Raw genomic sequence first — 27376 nt, 5'->3', positions numbered from 1 at the left:
AATACTTATTTAATGATGTTAGAGCAAGTGTATTGTTTTAGCGATGTCAACTAATTGCAACTATGGATTGTTTTCCTGCTAAACTAAAAATATGTTGAAATAGTTAGTTGCTTTTAAATATTCATTTTAGTATTCGAATAGTCTACCCAAACGTAAAATATATCACAGAAAGTAGGCCTATTACAAATTAATATTAGGCTATATCTCTCAGTCTCACCATATCAATAGTATAATTACTTATTCACAATGACTCAGTCAATATTCATCATTGTGCTCATCTTCATATTGGCTTTTATGAAGTTATCTGTTGTAGTATTTAAAAATATATATTTTTATAGTTTTTTTTTGTTATCTACTCAGTCATTAGCGAACAGCACCTTGCCTGGCTTGTTTATCTGGAGCAAAATGCATCCATCTTTGTTAAGAGCAGCCTCCATGGCTTTTTCCCACTAATCTCTCTCCATTTTGCCAGTGGAAATCAAGCCTGTCTAATACAGGCTCTGTACCAAATCAAACCAGAGTGGTTGTTTGGTCAGGATGTGGCTCAGACATGATGAGAGAACAGGCTTCTACGATATGCTTTTGTAGTTTAAACATCACATGTGTCATTTTCTACCATAGCCGATATATTTCGTATTCATTCAGTCTGTGTGCTTATTAATCCTTAGTGTTTGAAGAGGCCTGCTTCAGCAGTTAAGTTATTCTTCACTTAGACGCCAATGCTAGTATAGCCTACTTACTATACTGTATGGCTTAGCAAGCTCAAATCAAATCAAATCAAAGTAAATGCAGGTGCAGGGAAATGCTTATGTTACTAGCTCCTGACAATGCAGTAACATTTCAAACAGATACACAAATAATACATTTACAAAGCAAAAAACAGAAAATACATTTATCATTCATTTTCCTTGCCAGTTTTGGTGGGGTTTTGGCAGTTGTTGTTGTTAGTAAGTTAATGCCTCTCTCTACACAGGTCGACCACAGATGCAGGAACCCCGGGAGCCCCTGAGGGAGAAGGGGAGCCCCCGGCCCCAGCCCCCAACCTCACCAGTAACCGACGACTACAGCAGACGCAGGCACAGGTGGACGAGGTAAGACTCAGAGAATTGAACACTTATGGAAGATTCTGGAGCAGCATCTGAGACAGTGTTTTCCATCAACAAAACACCAAATGATGGAATTTATCTTGGGAAAATGGTGTCGCATCCCTCCAATAGAGTTCCAGACACTTGTAGAATCTATGCCAAGGTGTACTGAATCTGTTCTGGCTCGTGGTGGCCCAACGCCCTATTAAGACATTTTATGTTGGTGTTTCCAGTATGAAAATGTATGCACTCACTAACTGTAAGTCGCTCTGGATAAGAGCGTCTGCTAAATGACTAAAATGTTAAATGTTTCCTTTATTTTGGCAGTTACCTGTAGGTTTCTTCATGAACAAGAATACAATGCTGACTGTCCTCTCCATTCCACTCCTGTCCCCTACAGGTAGTAGACATCATGCGTGTGAACGTGGACAAGGTGTTGGAGAGGGATCAGAGACTGTCGGAGCTGGACGACAGGGCTGACGCTCTGCAGGCCGGGGCCTCACAGTTTGAGAGCAGCGCTGCCAAGCTGAAGAACAAATACTGGTGGAAAAACCTCAAGGTTTGTGTGTGTGTGTGTGTGTGTGTGTGCTTGCGCATGTGTATGTGACCGACTGGGTTCAAACCCAGTTCTCCTACATGCCACAGGTCTGTGTTAGCCCTCTGAGTAAAAGCCTAGGCATTAGCTCAGGGGGCTAACGCAAGTCTTCAGTTCTCAGGCAACTCTTCACACAAGCAGGAGTCATTTGAAAAACAACCTTCACATAGGTCACTCTTTTTAATTATAAACTTAGTTTGCTGTTTTAGGCTTCCATAGTGCAGGCTACCATCCCATGGCAGTCACACACTAGCTGTATATCATGACAAGGTGTTGGGGTATTTCCACAGTGCTCAGACATTTTATACAAATGATGTCCCTGTACAGAGAGGAAGAACTCTCTCCAACATATCAGACCTGGGTTCATATAGTATTTGAAATCCTTCACTTTAGCTATGCTTGATTGAGTTTACCTGGAACCAACACAACATTCCCAAAAGTGCAAATCCTGCCAGTCTGTGACTCTTCGTACTTCCACCTACCATCTTAGCCCTTTGTTTGCTCCGTTCTCCTGTGACCTCACTTAGGGCTCTATTCAATCTGGATCGCTGAAGTGTTACAGATTGCGCAATAGAAATGTAAAGGTAATTTCCGATTGAGCCGACATATGCAACGTTTTTTATTGTGAATGCAGCCACTAACGCAGGAACATCGCCTTTACACTTCAATCACGCTGTAACACTGAACTTCCGCGATATGGATTGAATAGAACCCTTGTAAAAAATGTAGATCCTTCTATCCTTCAATCCAGTTCTCACAGCATGAATTTATAAACCCTCAACCAACCCCCTCCCCCTCTCCCTTCTCTGCTTTTGAGCACAGATGGCTGTTCCGTTGCCTGTCCAATCATGTGTGTCCATTGAGAAGGGGGAGGGGTTATAAATCCCAATCTGGATTACTGTGTGATGCAGGATTAAAAACCCAGCTGTGGCTCGACTCCTGATGTAACTCCTACAGATCATCCCTCTCTCCCTCTCACTCTAATGCTTCCTCTATTCCTCTCTTCCTGTCATGCACTTTCTCTCCCTCTTAACCCTCCCTTCCTCACTCTCTCCATCTCTCTCTCTCTCTCTCTCCTTGTTTCTCTCCTAATCTCAGTCATCCAGCCCCCATAGTTGATTTGTCCTCCCCCCCCCCCCCCTCTCTTATGCTCTACAGAGCCGGCTCTAATATTATATTCATCACGGCTAACCTCTCTCTCTGAAATGGAATAATTATTTGCCATACAGGAAAAACCACATCACACAGGTGTGCCTGGTTAGGTCATTGGCTTGTAGTAGTATCATAGTCATGTTTACGCACTCTTGGCGCATAATCCACGTGACGTACCGCAGCAATATCACATTAGTGCTATTTGTTTATACTATGGCCGGGATTCAATCCAAAGGGCGTTATAGATCAGACTTTTGAAGGTAATTTACGCTTGAAACGACATATTGGGGAAATTGCCTTTAAAAAAGGTGCATTGTCGGCTTTCCAGTGCGCTGCTGTATAACACGCACGCCTTGGATTGAATCCTGGCCTATGTGACGCACAACAGTTTGATCTGTTTATGATCGGTTTCTGATCTACTGTACATTGTTAATAACGATGGGAGAGAGAGAGAGAAGCAACAGCAAGCAATATACACTGAACAGAAATATAAACGAACATGCAACAATTTCAAAGATTTTACTGAGTTACAGTTCATATAAGGAAATCAGTCAATTGAAATAATCTAATCTATGGTTTCACATGACTGGGAATACAGATATGCATCTGTTGGTCACAGATACCTTAAAAAAGGTAGGGGTGTAGATCAGAAAACCAGTCAGTATCTGGTGTGACCACCATTTGCCTCATGCAGCGTGACACATTTCCTTTGCATAGAGTTGATCAGGCTGTTGATTGTGGCCTGTGGAATGGCTGTGTAAAGTTGCTGGATATTGGCGGGAACTGGAACACGCTGTCGTACACGTCGATCCAGAGCATCCCAAACATGCTCAATGATGTCTGATGAGTATGCAGACCATGGAAGAACTGGGACATTTTCAGCTTCCAGGAACTGTGTGCAGATCCTTGCGACATGGGGCTGTGCATTATCATGCTGAAACATGAGTTGATGGCGGCGGATGAAAGGCACGACAATGGGCCTCAGGATCTCGTCGATAAAATACAATTGTGTTCGTTGTCCGTAGCTTATTCCTGCCCATACCATAACCCCACTGCCACCATGGGGCACTCTGTTCACAGCGTTGACATCAGTAAACGGCTCGCCCACACAACTCCATACACGCTGCCATCGGTACAGTTGAAACTGGGATTCATCTGTGAAGAGCACACTTCTCCAGCGTGCCAGTGGCCATCGAAGGTGAGCATTTGCCCACTAAACTCGGTTACGACACCAAACTGCAGTCAGGTCAAGACCCTGGTGAGGACAATGAGTATGCAGATGAGCTTCTTTGAGATGGTTTCTGACAGTTTGTGCAGAAATTCTTTGGTTGTGCAAACCCACAGTTTCATCAGCTGTCCGGGTGGCTGGTCTCAGACGATCCCGCGGGTGAAGAAGCCGGATGTGGCGGTCCTTGGCTGGCGTGGTTACACATGATCTGCGGTTATAAGGCCGGTTGGACGTACTGCCAAATTCTATAAAACGACATTGGAGGCAGCTTATGGTAGAGAAATGAACATAAAATTCTCTGGCAACAGCTCTGGTGGACATTCCTGCAATCAGCTCCCTCAAAACTTGAGACATCTGTGACATTGTGTTGTGTGACAAAACTACACATTTTAGTGGCCTTTTATTGTCCCCAGCACAAGGTGCACCTGTGTAATGCTGATGCTGTTTAATCAGCTTCTTGATATGCCACACCTGTCAGTTGGATGGATGATCTTGGCAAAGGAGAAATGCTCACTAACAGGGTTTTTGTGCCTATGGAACATTTCTGGGATCTTTTATTTCAGCTCATTAAACATGGGGCCAACACTTCACGTTGCGTTTATATTTTTGTTCAGTATATATGTAAAGAGCAAGGTTACAGCTATCACGATGAGAGTAAAATTGAATGGATTTTAGATTCAGCTCTCTCCAGATTAAAAATAATAAACAATAATGTGCTATTAAATGTGTTTAATATTGAAAAGTGTTCGAGATAATATAGAAGTGGTTTTATATATTTGAAGGTTTTATATTGTCTTTTCAGATGATGATCATAATGGCTATCATAGGAGTCATATGTGTTGGCGTTGTCTTCTGTAAGTACCATATATATCGACATTTTCACTTAGAAAGTCCGCTTCACTCGATTCTCACACAAAACATGAAGAAAAAAAGAACGTTTTGTGAAACACATGCACATGTATTTTTGTATCGCTGTAGCCTGTAGTAGTCTGATGTCCAAAGTAGGAAACAACCGTTTACTCTGATACCTACTTGATCTTTCTCATCTTCTCCCTTGCAGTGTATTTCTATTACTGAGCTGGTCTCTTCTGGGACGGACAACAAGCGCAAGACCAGATACCAGAATGAAGCCAAATCCACGAGTGTGAATCCTGCCTTCCCTTTCCTCCTCCTCTCCTTCATCCCTCTCTTCTTACCGATGCCTTCCATCCATAACCACCATGCACGTGTAGACGTTGGCGCAGTGCCTCTCCCTCTTCTTTCCTCATGGTCGTTCTCTGCCGTTGTGTCCTTGAGCGAGGTACTTAACTCCTACAATTGCTCTGGCGGCGCTGCTTTGTGGCTGACGCTGTGCTGCTCCGGACATTGTGGGTGGGTGTAAGGTTTGGTATTGTGACAGCAAATTGATCGACTTCTGTTGTAAAATGGACAATAAAGTATCTATTCTATTGTTGGCGCTCTCTCCAACTCTCTTTTTTGCCTCTATGCACCCCCCATTTGTAAGTGTATTCAGACCCCTTGACTTTTTCCACATTTTGTTACGTTACAGCCTTATTCTAAAATTGATTAAATTGTTTTTTCCCCCCTCATCAATCTACACAATACCCCATAATGACAAAGCAAAAACAGGTTTTTATAATTTTTTGCTGAAATATCACATTAACATAAGTATTCAGACCATTTACTCAGTACTTTGTTGAAGCACCTTTGGCAGCGATTACAGCCTCGAGTCTTCTTGGGTATGACGCTACAAGCTTGGCACACCTGTATTTGTGGGGTTTCTCCCATTCTTCTCTGCAGATCCTCTCAAGCTCTGTCAGGTTGGATGGGGAGCGTTGCTGCACAGCTATTTTCATGTCTCCAGAGATATTCGATCGGGTTCAAGTCCTGGCTCTGTCTGGGCCACTCAAGGACATTCAGAGACTTGTCCCGATGCCACTCCTGCATTGTCTTGGCTGTGTGCTTAGGGTCGTTGTCCTGTTGGAAGGTGAACCTTCTCCCCAGTCTGAGGTCCTGAACGCTCTGGAGCAGGTTTTCATCAAGGATCTCTCTGTACTTTGCTCCGTTCATCTTTGCCTCTCCTGACTAGTCTCCCAGTCCTTGCCGCTGAAAAACATCCCCACAGCATGATGCTGCCACCACCATGCTTCACTGTAGGGATGGTGCCAGGTTTCCTCCAGACGTGACGCTTGGCATTCAGGCCAAAGAGTTCAATCTTGGTTTCATCAGACCAGAGAATCTTGTTTCATGTTCTGAGAGTCTTTAGGGGGCTGTCATGTGCCTTTTACTGAGGAGTGGCTCTGCCATCTGTTCACTCTACCATAAAGGTAGAGTTTGGTATTATAGTTGTATTTTTCTCTCCATTAAGACCTGTATACCTCCCCCCAATCTAATCTCACTGTAAAAAGGAAATGAGAAATGATTGAGTTCCACTTTTTGACTACACTGTACTTAATGCAAAGCGAAAACTAAACACTCCCACATGTAGGTTTATGACTAAACACTCCCACATGTAGGTAAATGTAAAACAGAGGGAAATAATATAGTTCACCCAGTTTACTTTAGTGGACTTTATGCATGGCCGAACAAAGTGTGCCTCTAGATTCACACTTTGTGGCACCATTTTAGTTTCGTAATGGGCAGTAGGCTACACACGAAAACAAATGCACAACAGGATTTTTTATTTGATTTGATTTAAATAACACTTTAAATAGACCTTGTGGGCACCCTTGTCTTACTGCAGTAAGGCAAATACATTTAAACAGATACATAATAGACACACAAACAAACTGATTGCCATATATCAAATAAAATATTTGTTGCTAATATTTTAATGAGTAGCCCGGTAATTGACATAAATAGTAGGGTTATTGTGTCTATCTTGATGGAATATTTTTAGTAATAGCTGCTAAATTGTGTGATTAAATTATACAAAATAATGTTTATTTGCTTACCATATGCTTTTGCTTATTCTAATAAAGACAATATGTATTTATTTTTTCAAGATGTGTTTATTCTTCTAGAAGAACCTGGTGACCGGTTGGGTCTATTATGGAGAGCAAAGGCACAACTCCAGAGAGAAATAGGTGGCGCAGCAGTGTCAAATTTGGTAGCCTGCCTAAATCAATTGCAAAGCTTTTTATCGCCTAGCCAACTTTGCCTCATAGGCATTCACCATTATGCCACTAGGTGGCACCAAAGAATCTCTCCCAGGACTGATCTATCTGAATGGCGGGCGAAGGCCCCTCCCTGGGAGAACACTACACCATGCCCATGCATCATGCTTACAGTTTGGGAAAGGGCTTTTTGTGTCTAGACAATCGTCTTCACGTTCGGAATCGGACGAAAAAGGTTACAGAATCATAAACTGACTATATTCTACCAGTAGGTAGTGTAGCCACGCTGTAATCGTTTGCAACATTGTTTCTGCTAGCAAGCCAGGCGTCACTTACTTTAGATGTTTTATACAGGGTTCTAGCATGATGCGCCCACAAGATTGTACCGCCACTACATCGACTAGTCGATACTTGTAAAAAAAAAAAAAGTCAATTATTTCATGCATACCACGTACCAATGTTTGTCCTGTGTAACTGCAAGCTTTTTTGTGTGTGGTGAAATCCGTCGTTTTTGATAAAAACTTCAACGGCATCATTAACTTCAACCAATAACAGGTAATTTTACCCCTAAACCTGGTTGCCTCTTCTAGGAGGCTGAAACTTGGCAACAAGTGGTTCTTCCAGCAAGACAAGCAAGAGTAACCCCAAGCACACATCAAAATCCACAAATAAGCAGATCATCTTTAATATTGCAGATAGATTGTGGATTCTATCCATAGAGATCATATTATATTGCTAGAGGAGCTGTCATAATCCCTCAAAGTTCCATAATGGGGCCAAAATGGAAGTCATCTTGGTCAGGGAGAAATCCAAACCAGTCTAACTGGAATTAACGGCAGTAGAGGCATAGGTGATGCATTTCCTGCTTTTACTTATGCAGGAAAATAAAAGTAAGGCATGTGATGTATCAGAAATTGTGTAATGGAATTATAGTTAACCTAAAATATCATAATTATAAATACAGTTTATACAGGTTTTATACACTTTCTGTATAAATAGCCTCTAAAATATATGAAAACAGACCATAAATGTCTGATTTTGTTTTCTTGGAAAGCTGAGAGTGCTTGTATATGATACAATATCATCAACTGATTTGAGCCAGTGTATGGCTGTGGATTGACTGAATAGTTTGAATGGAATGTTGGCATATTGGCAGTTAAATAAATTAATGGAATCATCCCTCTAAAACTGGCTGGCTAACAGTGCAGATACATTCTTCACATTCATTGTTTTACACAATATATTATCATAGCACAGGCAAACCATGGTTGACCAACTCCCTGACCAACATGGCTGACCTTTGGACCATCATAAAATTCATGCCCATTCTAGTATTCCAATTCCATCAATTTAATTGTTTGCATAATTTCTAATCCCCCTTATTCCAAAACCAACATAAAATAAACTGTGATGCCAGTCACACATTTTGTATTTTATTTGTACAATATACCTACGATTTTTCATAGCATTATATTATTATTTGATGGTATGTACATCTTACAGAGGGTGGCTTAAAGGTGCAGGCCCAGTTCTGTCCCAGTCAGGAAACCCTTTCAACACCTGGCACAGTGACTTCTCATGGAATAATAATAATAATACCTTAAAGACATTAATGCTATAAAAACATCAAGCTAATGCTCATCAAGGCCGGTGTTGGGGGTAATGCGTTACAGTAATATATTACTTTTATGAGTAACAGAGTAAAGTAACGAGTTAGTCTTCAAAAATTGTAATATTAGTTACTTTTTCAAGTAACGAGTCCGTTACTTTCATAATCTCTCAGCGTGTTATATACAGAGTGTACAAAACATTAAGAACACCTGCTCTTTCCATGAAATAGTCTGACCAGGTGAACACTATGATCCCATTATTGATGTCACTTGATAAATCCACTTCAATCAGCGTAGATGAAGGGGAGGAGACAGGTTAAAGAAGGATTTTTAAGCCGGGAGACAATTGAGACATGGATTGTGTATCTGTGCCATTCAGAGGGTGATTGGGCAAGACAAAATATTTAAGTGCCTTTGAACGGGGTATGATAGTAGGTGCCAGGTGCACCGGTTTGTGTCAAGAACTGCAACGCTGCTGGGTTTTTCACCCTCAACAGTTTCCCGTGTGCATTCACCACCCAAAGGACATCCAGCCAACTAGACACAACTGTGATAAATATTGGAGTCAACATGGGCCAGCACACCTGTGCAATGCTTTCGACATCTTGTAGTCCATGCCCCAATGAATTAAAGTTCTGAGGGTAAAAGGGGGGGTGCAACTCAATATTAGGAAGGTGTTCCTAATGTTTGGTATTCTCTGTGTATATACACTACCCCCTCACAGGCAGCTTCATGAAATAGTACCCACAAAACATCAGTCTCAACGTCAACAGTGAAGAAGTGACTCCAGGATGCTGACCTTCTAGGCAGAGTTGCGAAGAAAAAGCAATTTCTCAGTCTGGCCAATAAAAAGAAAAGATTGAGATGGGCAGTCTGAGATATGGCTTTTTCATTGCAACTCTGCTAGAAGGTCAGCATCCCGGAGTTGCCTCTTCACTGTTGACGTTGAGACTGGTGTTTTGCGGGTACTATTTAATGAAGCTGCCAGTTGAGGACCTGTGAGGCGCCTGTTTCTCAAACTAGACACTCTAATGTATTTGTCCTCTTGCTCAGTTGTGCACCGGGGCCTCCAACTCCTCTTTCTATTCTGGTTAGAGCCAGTTTGCGCTGTTCTGTGAAGGGAGTAGTACACAGCGTTGTACGAGATCTTCAGTTTCTTGGCAATTTCTCACATGGAATAGCCTTCATTTCTCAGAACAAGAATAGACTGACGAGTTTCAGAAGTAAGTTCTTTGTTTCTTGCCATTTTGAGCCTGTAATCGAACCCACAATTGCTGACGCTCCAGATACTCAACTAGTCTCAAGGCCAGTTTTACTGCTTCTTTAATCAGCACAACAGTTTTCAACTGTGCTAACAATTGCAAAAGGGTTTTCTAATGATCAATTAGCCTTTTAAAATGATAAACTTGGATTAGCAAACACAATGTGCCATTGGAACACAGGACTGATGGTTGCTGATAATGGGCCTCTGTACACCTATGTAGATATTCCATTAAAAATCAGCCGTTTCCAGCTACAATAGCCACTTACAACATTAACAATGTCTACACTGTATTTCTGATCAATTTGGTGTTATTTTAATGGACAAACAAAATGCTTTTCTTTCAAAAACAAGGACATTTCTAGGTGACCCCAAACTTTTGAACGGTAGTGTATATTTTTTAAGCCTAACGGAATTAATTCTGTAGCTAGGCTAACTCGTTTCCTAGGATATCGTAAAGCCGAAAATCAAAGAAAGATGGCAGCTGTGTTGTTACCATGCTTTTCCTTTTCCTTGTGGAAATACTCCCATTATTTTGAGTTAATCGAAGAGAACGTTTTAGTCAAATGCAAACTCTGCACAGGCAGCAAGCATTGATCTCTTCATCCAGAAACACCACATCAAACCTGACATAGCATCTGGAGGTCATGCACAAAGGCACAAAGCTGGTAGCCAAAGATCCAGAAACGCGTGAAAGGAGAAATCTATAGGCATTATGATAATAAACAAAGATGCATATGCCTAAACAATATTTCCAAGTGTTCTTACGAAATTTCCATACAAACAATAAAAATGTCTGATAAATGCAATGTTTGATCAAAACAAAAGTATATCTTGATACACAAAGGAATAGGCCTAGGCCTATAGTCCATAAACATTTAGGCAGATTTAGGAAACAAAATATACATTAAAGCCACTAAATACAGGCTATCAAGTCATAACAATGATGACTTCAAAATTAAAATAACCTGCGCATTAAACTGCTGAACGTGAATGTCATATAAACCCTACACAAAATACATTGTAATAAAGTCATACCCCCTCCGTCCTTGACTTTTCCTAAATAAGTCTATTTAACACTGTGAAGAGACACACACAAGGGTATAGACACATGCATACGCACACATTGTGATATGGTGGTATTAAACATTTTGTATTGTAGATAGGTAGTGGTGTAATAATGTCGTATGATGTACTGTTTTATATTTTGCTTTATATGTAAGTGCTTTAATGTGTTTGGACCCCAGGAAGAGTAGCTGCTGCCTTGGCAGCAGCTAATGGGGATCTCTAATAAATACAAATACAAAACACACTCACAGTTGACTAACGGCCAATCGAAACTACACCTAAACTATATTGAAAATAATTTCACACATATAATAATAGATGCAGCCTAAAGACCAGATTAAATTGACAATATTAGGCTATCAATTGTAATTGTGAATGAAGGATTCAGCACCTAGGATAGCACCTCGGTGTGGCTTTGCTCATCTGATACAGGTAAACCTTTAGGCCGGAGCTCCATGGTGCTGAATGGACAGCGTAAAAAAAATCTCATAACGAGTAATATGTAATATATTACTTTACATGCGACACAATATTGTAACTTGCCGATATTAGTTCTCTTAAATGTAACAAGTAATAGACTACTTTTCTAAGTAATTAACACTAATCACGGCACACAAATCCCCAACATTACAATGATGTGTAATGTAGGGGAGTGTAATGTAGGGTACTTGTGTGGCTATATAAACACGACTTGTTTTTTTGATGTACCCTCAAAAGTGCTCTACGGTTGAAAGCCATGCCACATGTTTGACATTTGAACGGCTTCTCTCCAGTATGGATGAGCATATGTCGTTTTCTGTCTTTGCTGACATAAAAGCGTTTATCACACACTGTGCATGGATACGGCCGCTCCCCTGTGTGCCTCCGCAGATGCTCCTGCAGCTCACTCTTCTGCCTACAACCTTTGCCACATTCTGGGCACTTGAATGGCCGTTCTCCCGTGTGTGTCCGAGTGTGTATCCTCAATTCAGCTGTAGATTTGAAACCCTTCCCACAGAGGTCACAGAGGAACGGTCTCTCGCCAGTGTGCATTAACATATGCCTTCTTAACCACACCAACTGAAAGAACTTCTTCCCACAGTCTGGGCAGATGAAAGCAGCATCTGTGTGATGTAACATGTGTTGTTTCAATAGCTCTTTTCTCTGGAACCTTTTCCCACAAGTGGAGCAAGCGTGGGGTTTTCCCTCAACATGACTCTTTGAGTGTGATTGCAGTAGCTTTTCACTCCGGAAACCCTTTCCACACTCAGCGCAGAGGAATGGTTTCTCCCCTGTGTGAATTCGCTCATGAATAGTCAGGGTATACTGCGTTCTGAATAATCTCTGGCACACAGAACATTGGTAAGGAGTGGACTCATTTCTCTGATGTAAGCGCAGCTCAGTTAACGAAACAAAAGTCTTAAGACAAGAAGGACAGGGGAACGGTCCCGTAAATTGATGAGTACGACTGTAGTGGCTCTTCAGGTCCATGCCCTGAGAAAAGATCTCTTCACAAAAGGTGCACTTCAATATGTCAGGGCACTTGTTGAGACTTTCCTTTTGGTGAGATGCAATGTGCCTTACCATTGTAGCTTCAAATTTAAAAGACTTATGGCATAGTGGACATGCTTTGGGAATAGTCTTTTTATTAGAGGACTGTGCTGTAGTGGTGGGAGCTTGAGAGGTTGGTGGTTCCTGGGTTGCTGTACTGGAAGGCTGAGGAATCTCATTTATATTTTCCCTTGGAGCCAGTGACCATGCTGGCTTACTCCCATTTTTGTAATCTCTCTCTAACCGACAACCTCTTTTGTTCTGCTGGTGTCTCTTCATTTGACTGTGGGATACAAAAGCCTTCAAACAACTAGGACAATTAAAGCGGCTTTTTTCTGGGGCGTGATGGTGAAGATAGTGGCTTTTCAAACTAGACGTTTGTGAAAAAGTTGCATGGCATACAGGGCATGTTTTGGAATTATTTGTATTTAAGGAAAGTCCTGGAATGATGCGAGCAGAAGGGTTTTTTGACCTTAACTCCCTCCTTTTTTTGAAGGCTTCACTTTTAGGACAACCTCTTTTGTTACTCCGGTGTTTCTTCAAATCACAGAGGAAGGCAAAACCCTTCAGACAAAGAGGACACTTAAAAGGTATTTTGCCTTTGTGAAATATAATAAGATGCCTTCTCAACATATATTGAAATTCAAAAGTCTTATGGCATAGATGGCATGTTTTGGGATCACTACTTGCATTACTGGACTGTCCTGAGATCCTGTCCTTCTTTCCATGCTGGTGTTCATTGACCTCCTGTTGGCTCATCATCTCCTCACACTCATTCTGCTGATGTTTTTGTAAGTCGTCCTGATGGTCAAAGCCTTCCCCACACTTGGTGCACTGGTGCGGGCTGTGCTCAGTGTGAGTTCTCATGTGTGTTGTCAAATCCTTTGCTTCAACAAAAATCTTCCCACATAAGGAGCATATTTTGGCACGTTTGCTTCGTTTAAGAGACTGCTCTGTGGTATGGGAAACGAGACGAGGAGCACCATCTGGTGTTGAAAGAGAGAAGTACCATTGTTAAAGGATACAGATAATACAGATGTCACTCTCACCCCTAACTTGAGCCATGGAATACATTTTCTACACACACCACTAACCTAAACCTTGGAATGAATTATTCCATGTCAAAACTAAATTGTTTAAAAAAAAATGTTTTACCCACCTGTCATAAGACCGTTGTCATCAAGTTGGGTCAGCAGCACTACAGGCTGAAGTTCTAAATCAGACACATCTTCAACCACCTGTTGTTTTCTTCCGATATTCATTCTGCTGTCACTTTCATCCTCCTTTCTCTCTTCGGTTTGCTCTCCGGGGAGTGTCTTGAGTTTCACTTTTCTAGAATCCATTTTCTCATGTAGATGCTCCAACTTGACATCCACAGAAGGCCCTTCATCCTGATCCGAAGACATTACTTCTCCATCTGAAACCTTGCCAGTTTCCTTGGAATCAGGCATATCAGGCATGTTGGCAAGAAATTTGTGCAGTTCAGAAAATAATGGACAGGTTGCTCGGCCACTACTGCTTGGGTTCCTCAGTGCTTGTCTGTAGCTGTGCTTCATGTGCTTAATCTTTGATTGGCACTGCTTCCACGTCCTTTTGATACCAAGGTTCTTTAGCCGCTCTGAAACTTCACTGTATGCATGTTTTTTTCTGTAACTTTGCTCCATCATCTGAAGAACCTGTTTGTTTGACCATACAGAGATCAGTGCTTTCGTCCCCTCCAGGGTCCAGGTCCGTGTGTCATTGTCTGCCGATGTTGTTGAGGACATGTCTTCAACCATCTGTTTGCGACAATGTTTTTTTGGGGGAATTTTCATCTTGCTGTCACTTTGAGGGCTGCAAAATGCTTCATCTTCCTTTCTCTCTTTTGTTTGCTCTCTGGGGATTGTCTTGTCTTTCACTTTTCTGGAAACCATTTTCTCATGTTGTGGCTCCAACTCGACATCCACAGAAGACCCTTTCTCCTGATCCAAAGACATGATTTCTCCATCTGAAACCTTGCCAGTTTCCTTGGACCCAGGCATATCAGGCACCGCGGCAAGAAATTTGTGCAGTTTAGAAAAGAACGGGCACGGTCGGCTACTTGGGTTCCTCAGTGTTTCTCTGTATCGCCACTTTAATGCCTTTATCTTGTTGTGGCACTGCTTGGTCGTCTTTTTGACACCAAGCTCCTTTAAACACTCGGAAATTTCACTGTAGACATGTTTTTTTCTATAGCTTTGCTCCATCTTCTGAAGAATCTGTTCATCTGACCATACAGAGATCAGTGCCTTTGTCTCCTCGGGTGTCCAGCAGGTCCATCCGACGTCGTCTGCTGTCATCGATGATGTTGAGGACATGTCTTCTCCATCTACAATCTCTACCTTTAAAACATCATAAGCCAACTCATGTTGCAGTCTCTCCTCATAGTTGTTCTCTCCCCATTCCTCTGTCCTTCCATCCTTCATTTCCACTGCCTTCCTAACCGTGTCCCAACTCATCCCCCGCTCCTTCTCTACATTATCTTGCTCTATCAAATTGTCCCTTTCATTTCTGGATGCACATGTGGATAAAGACCGGCTATGTGAGTGTGCTTCATCAATGTCCATGTCTATCCTCTCTGAGAGCGTGTGAGACAGTGAAGAGAGGATGCGATCATCGGCACAAGATGAATGAGCTGAGACATAAAAATAAAAAAAAAGAGAATAATCAAATATTTAGTCTGCCTGTGATTGCCACATACATTTTTGGATTTGAATTATATATACACTCATTGATTCTTGAAGAATATAACTTATAAATGCCTCATGATCTGAGTTCAACTGTCGTACCCAATCAAAAATGAAAATATAAGTTTAACTCCATCTTTTGTAAACATACTTGCAAACAAACATTTTATAGCCTCAAAACATGGTTAAAACTATAATTTTGGTATGGATGGTCAGTCCTTGTATCCATAGCTTCGTCTATGAATATGAGAGTGGTTACATTTTTCCAACCCCATCCCTCAGATGTTTACCAAATCGATATCTTGAAAATAGAAACAAACCATAAATTCACCCAGAGCCCTTGCTGCTTACACCCAAGTTTCCTTTCAAACAATGGGAGCGTCTCTGCAAAATGTCACACCCAGTGTAGCAGGCCTCAGTCTCTTGCAGGTAGTTGATTTAAAATGTAATAAAACTTATATTTGCCACTGTATGAAAACAGAGCTGGAAAATTTTCAACAAAAAGCCTACCATTAGTGAACGAATGGTCATGGCATCTGTTGTGCTGGAGAAGAGTCTTCAAAGGCTGAGGTTGAGTCACAGACTGTGCACACTCCTTCAGCACAGAGGGGGCAGGTCTGAGCCATGATGCAGTCTGTGAAGGGGAGGTGGTTTAAAATGTGCAACAAATTAAATTGACCAAATGACAACAGTAAGGTATGGTAGACTCAGCAATATAACAACATCAACTGAAATCGGCCAAGGCTGCCACTATTGGCTCTTCCCAAATTGCACCTACCTGTTGAAATGTTGGTGTTGGAAGGATCTTCTCCAGCCTGAAGAGGAACTCCCACATCAGAGTCTGCAGTGCTGTGTCATACATGGGTCCGAATTCTTCTGGAAAAATGTCCTAGAAGACACATTCAAGTGCATCTGAGCGGTGTATAACAGATTAAATGAATGCATTCTTAATTGAGTGTGAGGCATCCTATTGACATCATTAGTAGTTATACAAGTCAACTCAATATTAGCTAATGCAAGTTGAGGTTTAGCAGTAGAGTAAGCCAGTAACGAGGATTTCAATGGAATAAGATGTGGAACAGATTGCGCACACACTGCTGTTCAGTTTTCCTCTGACTTTAAATTGTTTTATTTATTTATTGTTCTCACACCAACCTGGAAGAAGTGTTCCCTCTCAATTGGGTCATCTAGAATAGTTTGGATGAGTTCCAAGAAGTTTGATTCTGATGCCTCCACCTCTGTATCTATCTACAGCAAGTATACATAACAGTTAGTAAATGAACCTAGCCAGCAGTTACAAGTCTTGATCAGTCACTGAGTGGCACTCACCTCCTTTTCTCTATGAGTGATGACGCAGGTCCTCATCCTGCTCAGGTGTGGCTGGATGGTCTCTGGGTCGGCTGAACAATCAGAGCGACACAACTCCAGAACCAGCTGTCAACAACAAACAGGTAACACTGAAACATTTTAGACGCAAACCAATTTGGCAGTGAGTACGGTATATGAATGTTACAGTAGGTGTTATACAGTATACTATAAAAGTACAGTCAAAGCCTGTATGTATGTACGTATGTACGTATGTATGTATGTATGTATGTATGTATGTATGTATGTATGTATGTATGTATGTATGTATGTATGTATGTATGTATGTATGTATGTATGTACGTATGTATGTATGTACGTACAGTGGGGGGAAAAAGTATTTAGTCAGCCACCAATTGTGCAAGTTCTCCCACTTAAAAAGATGAGAGAGGCCTGTAATTTTCATCATAGGTACACGTCAACTATGACAGACAAAATGAGAATGTTTTTCTCCAGAAAATCACATTGTAGGATTTTAAATGAATTTATTAGAAAATTATGTTGGAAAATAAGTATTTGGTCAATAACAAAAGTTTCTCAATACTTTGTTATATACCCTTTGTTGGCAATGACACAGGTCAAACGTTTTCTGACTTCACTCTAGCAAACTTCAGACGGGCCTGGACATGTACTGGCTTAAGCAGGGGGACACGTCTGGCACTGCAGGATTTGAGTCCCTGGCGGCGTAGTGTGTTACTGATGGTAGGCTTTGTTACTTTGGTCCCAGCTCTCTGCAGGTCATTCACTAGGTCCCCCCGTGTGGTTCTGGGATTTTTGCTCACCGTTCTTGTCATCATTTTGACCCCACGGGGTGAGATCTTGCGTGGAGCGCCAGATCGCGGGAGATTATCAGTGGTCTTGTATGTCTTCCATTTCCTAATAATTGCTCCCACAGTTGATTTCTTCAAACCAAGCTGCTTACCGTGGTCCTCTGTAGCTCAGCTGGTAGAGCACGGCGCTTGTAACGCCAAGGTAGTGGGTTCGATCCCCGGGACCACCCATACACAAAAATGTATGCACGCATGACTGTAAGTCGTTTTGGATAAAAGCGTCTGCTAAATGGCATATTATATTACCTATTGCAGATTCAGTCTTCCCAGCCTGGTGCAGGTCTACAATTTTGTTTCTGGTGTCCTTTGACAGCTCTTTGGTCTTGGCCATAGTGGAGTTTGGAGTGTGACTGTTTGAGGTTGTGGACAGGTGTCTTTTATACTGATAACAAGTTCAAACAGGTGCCATTAATACAGGTAACGAGTGGAGGACAGAGGAGCCTCTTAAAGAAGAAGTTACAGGTCTGTGAGAGCCAGAAATCTTGCTTGTTTGTAGGTGACCAAATACTTATTTTCCACCATAATTAGCAAATAAATTCATAAAAAATCCTACAATGTGATTTTCTGGATTTTTTTCCCTCAAATTTGTCTGTCATAGTTGACGTGTACCTATGATGAAAATTACAGGCCTCTCATCTTTTTAAGTGGGAGAACTTGCACAATTGGTGGCTGACTAAATACTTTTTTTCCCCACTGTGTGTGTGTGTGTGTGTATATATATATATATATATATATATATATATATATATATATATATATATATATATATATATATATATATATATATATATATATATATATATATATATATATATATATATATATATACACACACACACACACACACACACACACACACACAGTTGAAGTCGGAAGTTTACATACACCTTAGCCAAATACATTTAAACTCTGTTTTTCACAATTCCTGACACTTAATCCTAGTCAATATTCCCTGTCTTAGGTCAGTTAGGATCACCACTTTATTTTAAGAATGTGAAATGTCAGAATAATAGTAGAGAGAAATATTTATTTCAGTTCTTTCTTTCTTTCATCACATTCCCAGTGGGTCAGAAGTTTACATACAGTCAATTAGTATTTGGTAGCATTGCCTTTAAATTGTTTAACTTGGGTCAAATGTTTCAAGTAGCCTTCCACAAGCTTCCCACAATAAGTTGGGTGAATTTTGGCCCATTCCTCCTGACCGAACTGGTGTAACTGAGTCAGGTTTGTAGGCCTCCTTGCTCGCACACGCCTTTTCAGTTCTGCCCACACATTTTCTATAGGATTGAGGTCAGGGCTTTGTGATGGCCACTCCAATACCTTGACTTTGTTGTCCTTAAGCCATTTTGCCACAACTTTGGAAGTATGCTTGAGGTCATTGTCCATTTGTGACCAAGCTTTAACTTCCTGACTGATGTCTTGAGATATTGCTTCAATATATCCACATAATTTTCCTTCCTCATGATGCCATCTATTTTGTGAAGTGCACCAGTCCCTCCTGCAGCAAAGCACCCCCACAGCATGATGCTGCCACGCCCGTGCTTCACGGATGGGATGGTGTTCTTCGGCTTGCAAGTAACCCCCTTTTTCCTCCAAACATAACGATGGTCATTATGGCCAAACAGTTCTATTTTTGTTTCATCAGACCAGAGGACATTTCTCCAAAAAGTACTTATCTTTGTCCCCATGTGCAGTTGCAAACCGTAGTTGGGCTTTTTTATGGCAGTTTTGGAGCAGTGGCTTCTTCCTTGCTGAGCGGCCTTTCAGGTTATGTAGATAAGACTTGTTTTACTGTGGATATAGATAATTTTGTACCTGTTTTCTCCAGCATCTTCACAAGGTCCTTTGCTGTTGTTCTGGAATTGATTTGCACTTCTCACACCAAAGTACGTTCATCTCTAGGAGACAGAATGCGTCTCCTTCCTGAGCGGTATGACGGCTGCGTAGTCCCATGGTGTTCATACTTGCGTACTATTGTTTGTACAGGCGAACGTGGTACCTTCAGGCGTTTGGCAATTGCTCCCGAGGATGAACCAGACTTGTGGAGGTCTACAATATTTTTTGAGGTCTTGACTGATTTCTTTTGATTTTCCCATGATGTCAAGCAAAGACACACTGAGTTTGAAATACATCCACAGGTACACCTCCAATTGACTCAAATTATGTCAATTAGCCTATCAGAAGCTTCTAAAGCCATGACATCATTTTCTGGAATTTTCCAAGCTGCTTAAAAGGCACAGTCAACTTAGTGTATGTAAACTTCTGACCCACTGGAATTGTGATACAGTGAATTATAAGTGAAATAATCTGTCAGTAAACAATTGTTGGAAAAATTACTTGTCATGCACAAAGTAGATGTCCTAACCGACTTGCCAAAACTATAGTTTGTTAACAAGAAATTTGTGGAGTGGTTGAAAAACTAGTTTTAATGACTCCAACCTAAGTGTATGTAAACTTCCGGCTTCAACTGATAGATATATATACACACTGCTCAAAAAAATAAAGGGAACACTTAAACAACACATCCTAGATCTGAATGAATGAAATAATCTTATTAAATACTTTTTTCTTTACATAGTTGAATGTGCTGACAACAAAATCACATAAAAATTATCAATGGAAATCAAATGTATCAACCCATGGAGGTCTGGATTTGGAGTCACCCTCAAAATTAAAGTGGAAAACCACACTACAGGCTGATCCAACTTTGATGTAATGTCCTTAAAACAAGTCAAAATGAGGCTCAGTAGTGTGTGTGGCCTCCACGTGCCTGTATGACCTCCCTACAACGCCTGGGCATGCTCCTGATGAGGTGGCGGATGGTCTCCTGAGGGATCTCCTCCCAGACCTGGACTAAAGCATCCGCCAACTCCTGGACAGTCTGTGGTGCAACGTGGCGTTGGTGGATGGAGCGAGACATGATGTCCCAGATGTGCTCAATTGGATTCAGGTCTGGGGAACGGGCGGGCCAGTCCATAGCATCAATGCCTTCCTCTTGCAGGAACTGCTGACACACTCCAGCCACATGAGGTCTAGCATTGTCTTGCATTAGGAGGAACCCAGGGCCAACCGCACCAGCATATGGTCTCACAAGGGGTCTGAGGATCTCATCTCGGTACCGAATGGCAGTCAGGCTACCTCTGGCGAGCACATGGAGGGCTGTGCGGCCCCCCAAAGAAATGCCACCCCACACCATGACTGACCCACCGCCAAACCGGTCATGCTGGAGGATGTTGCAGGCAGCAGAACGTTCTCCACGGCGTCTCCAGACTCTGTCACGTCTGTCACATGTGCTCAGTGTGAACCTGCTTTCATCTGTGAAGAGCACAGGGCGCCAGTGGCGAATTTGCCAATCTTGGTGTTCTCTGGCAAATGCCAAACGTCCTGCACGGTGTTGGGCTGTAAGCACAACCCCCACCTGTAGACGTCGGGCCCTCATACCACCCTCATGGAGTCTGTTTCTGTCCGTTTGAGCAGACACATGCACATTTATGGCCTGCTGGAGGTCATTTTGCAGGGCTCTGGCAGTGCTCCTCCTGCTCCTCCTTGCACAAAGTAGGAGGTAGCGGTCCTGCTGCTGGGTTGTTGCCCTCCTACGGCCTCCTCCACGTCTCCTGATGTACTGGCCTGTCTCCTGGTAGCGCCTCCATGCTCTGGACACTACGCTGACAGACACAGCAAACCTTCTTGCCACAGCTCGCATTGATGTGCCATCCTGGATGAGCTGCACTACCTGAGCCACTTGTGTGGGTTGTAGACTCCGTCTCATGCTACCACTAGAGTGAAAGCACCGCCAGCATTCAAAAGTGACCAAAACATCAGCCAGGAAGCATAGGAACTGAGAAGTGGTCTGTGGTCACCACCTGCAGAACCACTTCTTTATTGGGGGTGTCTTGCTAATTGCCTATAATTTCCACCTGTTGTCTATTCCATTTGCACAACAGCATGTGACATTTATTGTCAATCATTGTTGCTTCCTAAGTGGACAGTTTGATTTCACAGAAGTGAGATTGACTTGGAGTTACATTGTGTTGTTTAAGTGTTCCCTTTATTTTTTTGAGCAGTGTATATTGGGGTCAAATACTTATTTCCCTCATTAAAATGCAAATCAATTTATAACATTTTTGACATGCGTTTTTCTGGATTTTGTTGTTGTTATTCTGTCTCTCACTGTTCAAATAAACCTACCATTAAAATTATAGACTGATCATGTCTTTGTCATTGGGCAAATGTACAAAATTAGCAGGGGATCAAATAATTTTTTCCCTCACTGTAAACCTACCATTAAAATTATAGACTGATCATTTCTTTGTCAGTGGGCAAACGTACAAAATCAGCAGGGGATCAAATAATTTTTTCCCTCACTGTATAGGCAGTATTGTTAAACATGTTCAGTCAATTAATGGTGGGTATGAATATCAAAACATTCAACATTCTGAGAAGATACCTCCACTGTTTCACCAAACAAAAGTATTACGGTTCCCATTTCACACCAGAGCATTCACCATAATTGGACTATCACAGAGAAGTGGTAAGTGTGTTGATATCATCTGGTAAGAGGTAATATGTTGGGAACGATGATTGAATAATGTCCTGGATGTAAATTTGGCCAGGGTTTCAAATGTGGGTCAAGACATGAAAATCAACCTCTTCTGTTCGTGGGACAGAGCACCAACGCAAATAACTAATTGTTCTACTGTGCAACTATTGAATAGAAGGTTGCATGATGGTACATGAGGGTTAATCTTATGCGCATTTGTTAAGTCTCTCCCGAGTGGCGCGGTGGTGTAAGGCACTGCATCGCAGTGCTAGCTGTGCCACTAGAGATCCTGGTTCGAATCCAGACTCTGTCGTAGCCGGCCGCGACCGGGAGACCCATGGGGCGGCGCACAATTAGCCAGCGTCGTCCAGGGTAGGGGAGGGAATGGCCGGCAGGGATGTAGCTCAGTTGGTAGAGCATGGCGTTTGCAACGCCAGGGTTGTGGGTTCGATTCCCACGGGGGGCCAGTATGAAAATGTATGCAGTCACTTAACTGTAAATCGCTCTGGATAAGAGCGTCTGCTAAATGACTAATAATGTTTTAAAAAATTAAGTGCATTTATAAATGGTTAAAAACTGAATGTAAATATTGGCTCACTATTTGGCAAACACTGACCAGTTATTGCACTATTTTGACCAATGCGATATAACCATTTATTCATGATTTATAATGCATTTACAAATCATTAAATGTTAATAATGTAATTATAACCCCTTTACAAGTGGAACCTTATAGTTAAGTGTTACCAGATTTTTTGTATTTTTAACCAGGAGTCCCATTGAGACCAAGGTCTCTTTCTCAAGGGAGCACTGCATGCACACAAATGTCACCCAACATTGTACTTCAGTCATACCCCTCTAGCTCTCACCTGTGCTCGCAGCCCCATGATGAGTTGTACTTTCTCTCTGTAACTCATCAGATCAGGGATTATCTCCAACACAGTGGTGACAAACTCCTCCACCAACCCGTAGTCCATTATGTCTCTCCGCTGAACAACTTGCCACAGAGCTGCAGACACCAGCCGCAGTGGAGGAACCAAAAGACGCAGAGACGACAGAGGAAGAGGAAGACCTGGTAGGAAAGAAAACATTTGGTGACGTTCCAGGCCAGCTTTATTGCGATTGCAGCGTACAGATGATCAGATTTTACACGTCATGGAGTGGTTTTGTTGCTGCGTAGCTAAATGTGGGTGGCAGCAGCCTAAATGCTTGTCATCTACTGGACAGGTTATGTTCCTACTTCTGTCATAATGAAACAGAAATGAGTAAACTACATGAATGAAGGTAACTAAGAATACAAATAATAGAGCCTGCATTTCACTTATAAGTAAGTAGCCTACATGCATTTATTTGATACTTCTCAATATAACAACTGACCTATACTGCAATCAATTTAACATAATGAAGCTTTGGTTTTCAGATGTAAGACAGTTTAAACCTCCCCACCTTAGTTACATTGAAATATCACAGTTGTAGTGCCTTTCAACTTTCTAAATCCATCCTGAATCCACCCTTCCAGTGGGATCAAGATTATCAAAATGTTCTGCATCAAAACAATCCTAATCACTACTTTTGAGTTTTGAATAAACACAAAAACAACATTTAATCATGATTAAAGGTCAGCCTGGATTACCAAATCCCTATTCGGAGGATCAGAATCTTATTTTTCAGTTTTGAAATACCCAATTCTAACATTTAATCCAATTAGGGCTGTGACTGTCATGGAATTTTGGATGACGGTAATTGGACAGCCAAATGACCGCTAGATTTTTTTTAAACCCATATTTCCTCCTCTCCTTGGCTCTGACTGCATGTGCTGCCATATAAATATAATTAATAGAATCGACGTCCCCATTCAATTAAATGTTGGCATAATGGGTGAACTGGCGGCCATTACAAGTGTACCCATAGGAGCAAAGCAGGAAGTAAAATATGTGCTAAAATATGTCCTGTGGTTTGTTGATTCAACTCAACTGACATTACAAAAAATGTAATAGATTCCATTGCATGAGCCACATTAGTTAACATAATTTGAATTAACATTCTACATACAAACACTTACTCCATCGTTTGCTCACACACACATAATATGCACATACATTTATACTGACTCTCATCATATACACTGCTGCTACTCTGTTTATCATATATCCTGATGCCTAGCCTAGTCACCTTACCCCTCTATCTACCTCTATCAATCCAGTATCCCTTCACATTGTAAATATGGTACTGGAACTGACCCTGTATCTTGTATGCTTACTTTATCGTGTTTTTGTTCTAGCTTGTTCTTTTTAGTAGTACATTGTTATGATTACTGCATTGTTGAGGTAAGTATAGGCATTTTTCACTGTACTCGTGCATGTGATATTAAGGGTGTGTTCGTAAATTCACTCTGGCCATCTACTCCGATTTCAGTGTGCCAGAGTGCAGAATAACTGATGAATTTACATACGTGCAACAACCGTTAAATATGACCGGTGTCAGTAAACTTCAGCAAAAAAAAACTATTAAATTGTTGCCAGCAGCACAGTTACAGTCACCAATTCTCTAGATACCATGAAAACAGCCTACCGAGCTCTGCTAGGGCGAGTAAAATGGTCAGAGTGAGGTGTTCTCTCTTATGTCTGGATGTAGCTAGCAAGCTAGCCAACTTTAGCCAGGTAGCTTGGGTGCTTCAGCGAAACGCTCTGAATTTACATTTACGTCATTTAGCAGACGCTCTTATCCAGAGCGACTTACAGTAGTGAGTGCATTCATTTTCATATTTGTTCGTACTGGTCCCCCTTGGGAATCGAACCCACAACCCTGGCGTTGCAAGTGCCATGCTCTACCAACTGAGCCACACGGGACCATTTACGAATGCCCAGAGCGCACTCTGGCACTCCAGAATACAGTTATGAACACACCCTAAAACTTGAAATTACTGCATCACAATACCAGGCAGCCATTGCGAGTGTACCCATGAGTTTACAAGTCAAATTGCCAGGGTTAGAGGTTCTATTTATTATATTCCTGTGTGCTGCTGCTGCATTGTGGTCATTCAGTCAGCTGTTTGTTAGCCAGCAAATTCTGACCCTACCGTTACGCTTGTTTACACTGCTGCACTGGGTTCCGAACGCAATCATGGTTAGATTAAGGCATTGCGGAGCCGGCGCGAGATATGGGTTGGAAAATGTACCTCAATGCAGGGATGGGATGTGCCACTGTACTTACAATTTTACCTATATCCAAACTGATACATTGAGAGGATTGAAATACTGCTAGTTTTTCAGGAAAACATACCTTTTCCTCTTAATGCTAGCTAGCAGTAGCCACAGCAGCCATTATGGAATGGCACGTCATGTTGATCGACAAAGGAGCTGATTGGCTGACACTGCCATTCCAAAATGGCTGCAGTGGCTCCTGCTAGCTAGCATGAGGACGAAAAGGGCATTTTTCCGTAAAAACAAGCAGTATTCAAACCTTTGATATATCCGTTTGGATATAGGTAAAATTTGGAGTACAGTGGCACATCTCATCCCTGCATTGAGGTACGTTTTCCAACCCATATCTCGAGCCGGCTCCACGGTGTCTTAATCTAACCATGATTGCGTTCCAGTGCAGCTCAGTGTAAACAAGCGCAACGGTAGGCTCGGAATCTGCTGGCTAGCTGTTTGAAAAAAATGACAGTTATTTTATTTTCATGACAGTCTTCATCCATAACCATCGGTTATATGGTTATACAGTAATTGTGCCAGCTCTAAATCCAATCAGATTTTATTACTTTTTTTACTGGGCCCTGCTGTTGTGTTCTTGAGCAAGGCACTTAATCCATCCAGGGGTGCGGTGTGCCTCAACGTGTGTGTGTCTGGGGTTTTGGGAAAGGCAGAGGACGAATTTCCATTCTAACTAATCTTGTTCACCAGCTGCTCTTTCGAACCTATATGTGGTAGCAATTAAGCCTGGGGACAGGTTACATTATTTACAGACAGCCCAATACGGATGTTTTTTCCCACTAATTGGTATTTTAGCCAAATCACATCAGCTCTTAAAAATATCAAATGTAAAAAGATCTCAAGTGATTGGTCAAAACACCAATTAGTGGATAAAATACAATTGGGCTACCTGTCTAAACGCAGCCTTAAACCCTTGAAGATGATGATGTTGATATGTGTGACTGGGTTTACACAGGCAGCCCAATTTTTATATTTTGTTCCATTAATTGGTCTTTCGACCAATCACATCAGATCTTTTCACATCAATATATTTTTTAGAGCTTGATGATTTGTACGGTGAAAAAATATCAGAATTGAGTTGCGAATTCTAGAAAATAATATCGCTCCACATTTTTTTTTTTATAGATGGCTAACCATAGTCCAACTCCTCTTTAGTTAAGAAAACAATTATGATGGTTTGACACTGAAAACTATTCATTTAACCTGATTTGCTTACCATTATCTTCCTCGTCGTCAGTTTCTTTGGACTCAGGCATGTCAGGCATGGCGGCGAGAAAATCGTGCAGTTCATTAAAGAATGGACACGGTCGGCTACTGCTTGGGTTCCTCAGTGTTTCTCTGTATCTCCACTTCAATGCCTTAATCTTGTTTTGGCACTGCTTCCACGTCCGTTTGACACCAAGGTCTTTTAGCCGCTCCGAAATTTCGCTGTAAACATGTTTGTTTCTGTACGTTTGCTCCATCTTCAGAAGAATCTGTTTGTCTGACCATACCGAGATCAGCGCCTTTGTCTCTTCGGGGGACCATGACCACCCGACATCGTCTGCCAATGACATTGTCGATAACGTTGATCTAGTTTTTTGATAGTAGCCTACAGCAGCTAGTAAGTTAGATAGTACAATGTTAATATTAGTGTCAGATGCTAGGTAAATTCAAAAGCTTTGGTCGTCTAAACAAAGTGTTGGACTACTCCCTCTTTGGCTGGCTACTTCCAGACGTTACGTCATGACGTCATCTACAAGGAAACATAGTCGATTTCCAGGTGGTCTTATTTGTGTCGTGCTGCAAATCTGAATATTGCCGAAGATGTTAGAAATAGAAAGTAATACGAACTTGCCGAAGTACGTTTGATTAAAATATATCAGTAAAACAGCCCAGAAGATGGTATTAATGTCTGTACACTGAGTTAAATTTGATCATAATCGAAATAAACTCTAGATCACCGTTACTCGACATACAGAGATGCATACGAAGCTCTGCCTCGCCCTCCATTTGGCAAATCTAACCATAACTCTATCCTCCTGATTCACGTTTACAAGCAAAAACTCAAAACAGGAAGTACCAGTGACGCGCTCA

The 27376-nt window shown here is 41.7% G+C and overlaps 2 protein-coding genes across 3 annotated transcripts; one reads left to right on the top strand and one right to left on the bottom strand.

The window, feature by feature from the left end:
* Positions 1 to 973: 973 nt before the first annotated feature.
* Positions 974 to 5137, top strand: LOC311123926 (vesicle-associated membrane protein 2-like; the record flags this gene model as incomplete). Its single annotated transcript, XM_084198146.1, has 4 exons — positions 974 to 1091; positions 1486 to 1644; positions 4863 to 4914; positions 5121 to 5137. Coding segments are annotated over 4 exons (346 nt in total), but the record flags the coding sequence as incomplete, so codon positions are not given.
* A 5212-nt stretch (positions 5138 to 10349) lies between these two features.
* On the bottom strand, positions 10350 to 27036 carry LOC311123928 (uncharacterized protein). 2 transcript variants are annotated; one of them, XM_084198147.1, is made up of 8 exons: positions 26517 to 27036; positions 22955 to 23157; positions 16680 to 16784; positions 16506 to 16598; positions 16129 to 16239; positions 15861 to 15984; positions 13805 to 15298; positions 10350 to 13631 (listed from the first exon to the last, which is right to left on the bottom strand). In XM_084198147.1, exons 1-8 carry the CDS (start codon positions 26854 to 26856, stop codon positions 11743 to 11745), a joined length of 4359 nt encoding a protein of 1452 aa, XP_084054273.1. In that variant the 5' UTR covers positions 26857 to 27036; the 3' UTR covers positions 10350 to 11742. The 2 variants fall into 2 exon arrangements, with proteins under 2 accessions (XP_084054273.1, XP_084054274.1); XM_084198148.1 differs by lacking the exon at positions 16506 to 16598 and having other exon boundaries at positions 26517 to 27019.
* Between the last annotated feature and the right edge of the window lie 340 nt (positions 27037 to 27376).

The sequence above is a fragment of the Coregonus lavaretus genome, assembly GCF_964263955.1.
Source record: "Coregonus lavaretus genome assembly, contig: HAP1_SCAFFOLD_6942, whole genome shotgun sequence".
NCBI lineage: Eukaryota > Metazoa > Chordata > Actinopteri > Salmoniformes > Salmonidae > Coregonus > Coregonus lavaretus.
This window is presented reverse-complemented; position numbering and strand designations above follow the sequence as displayed.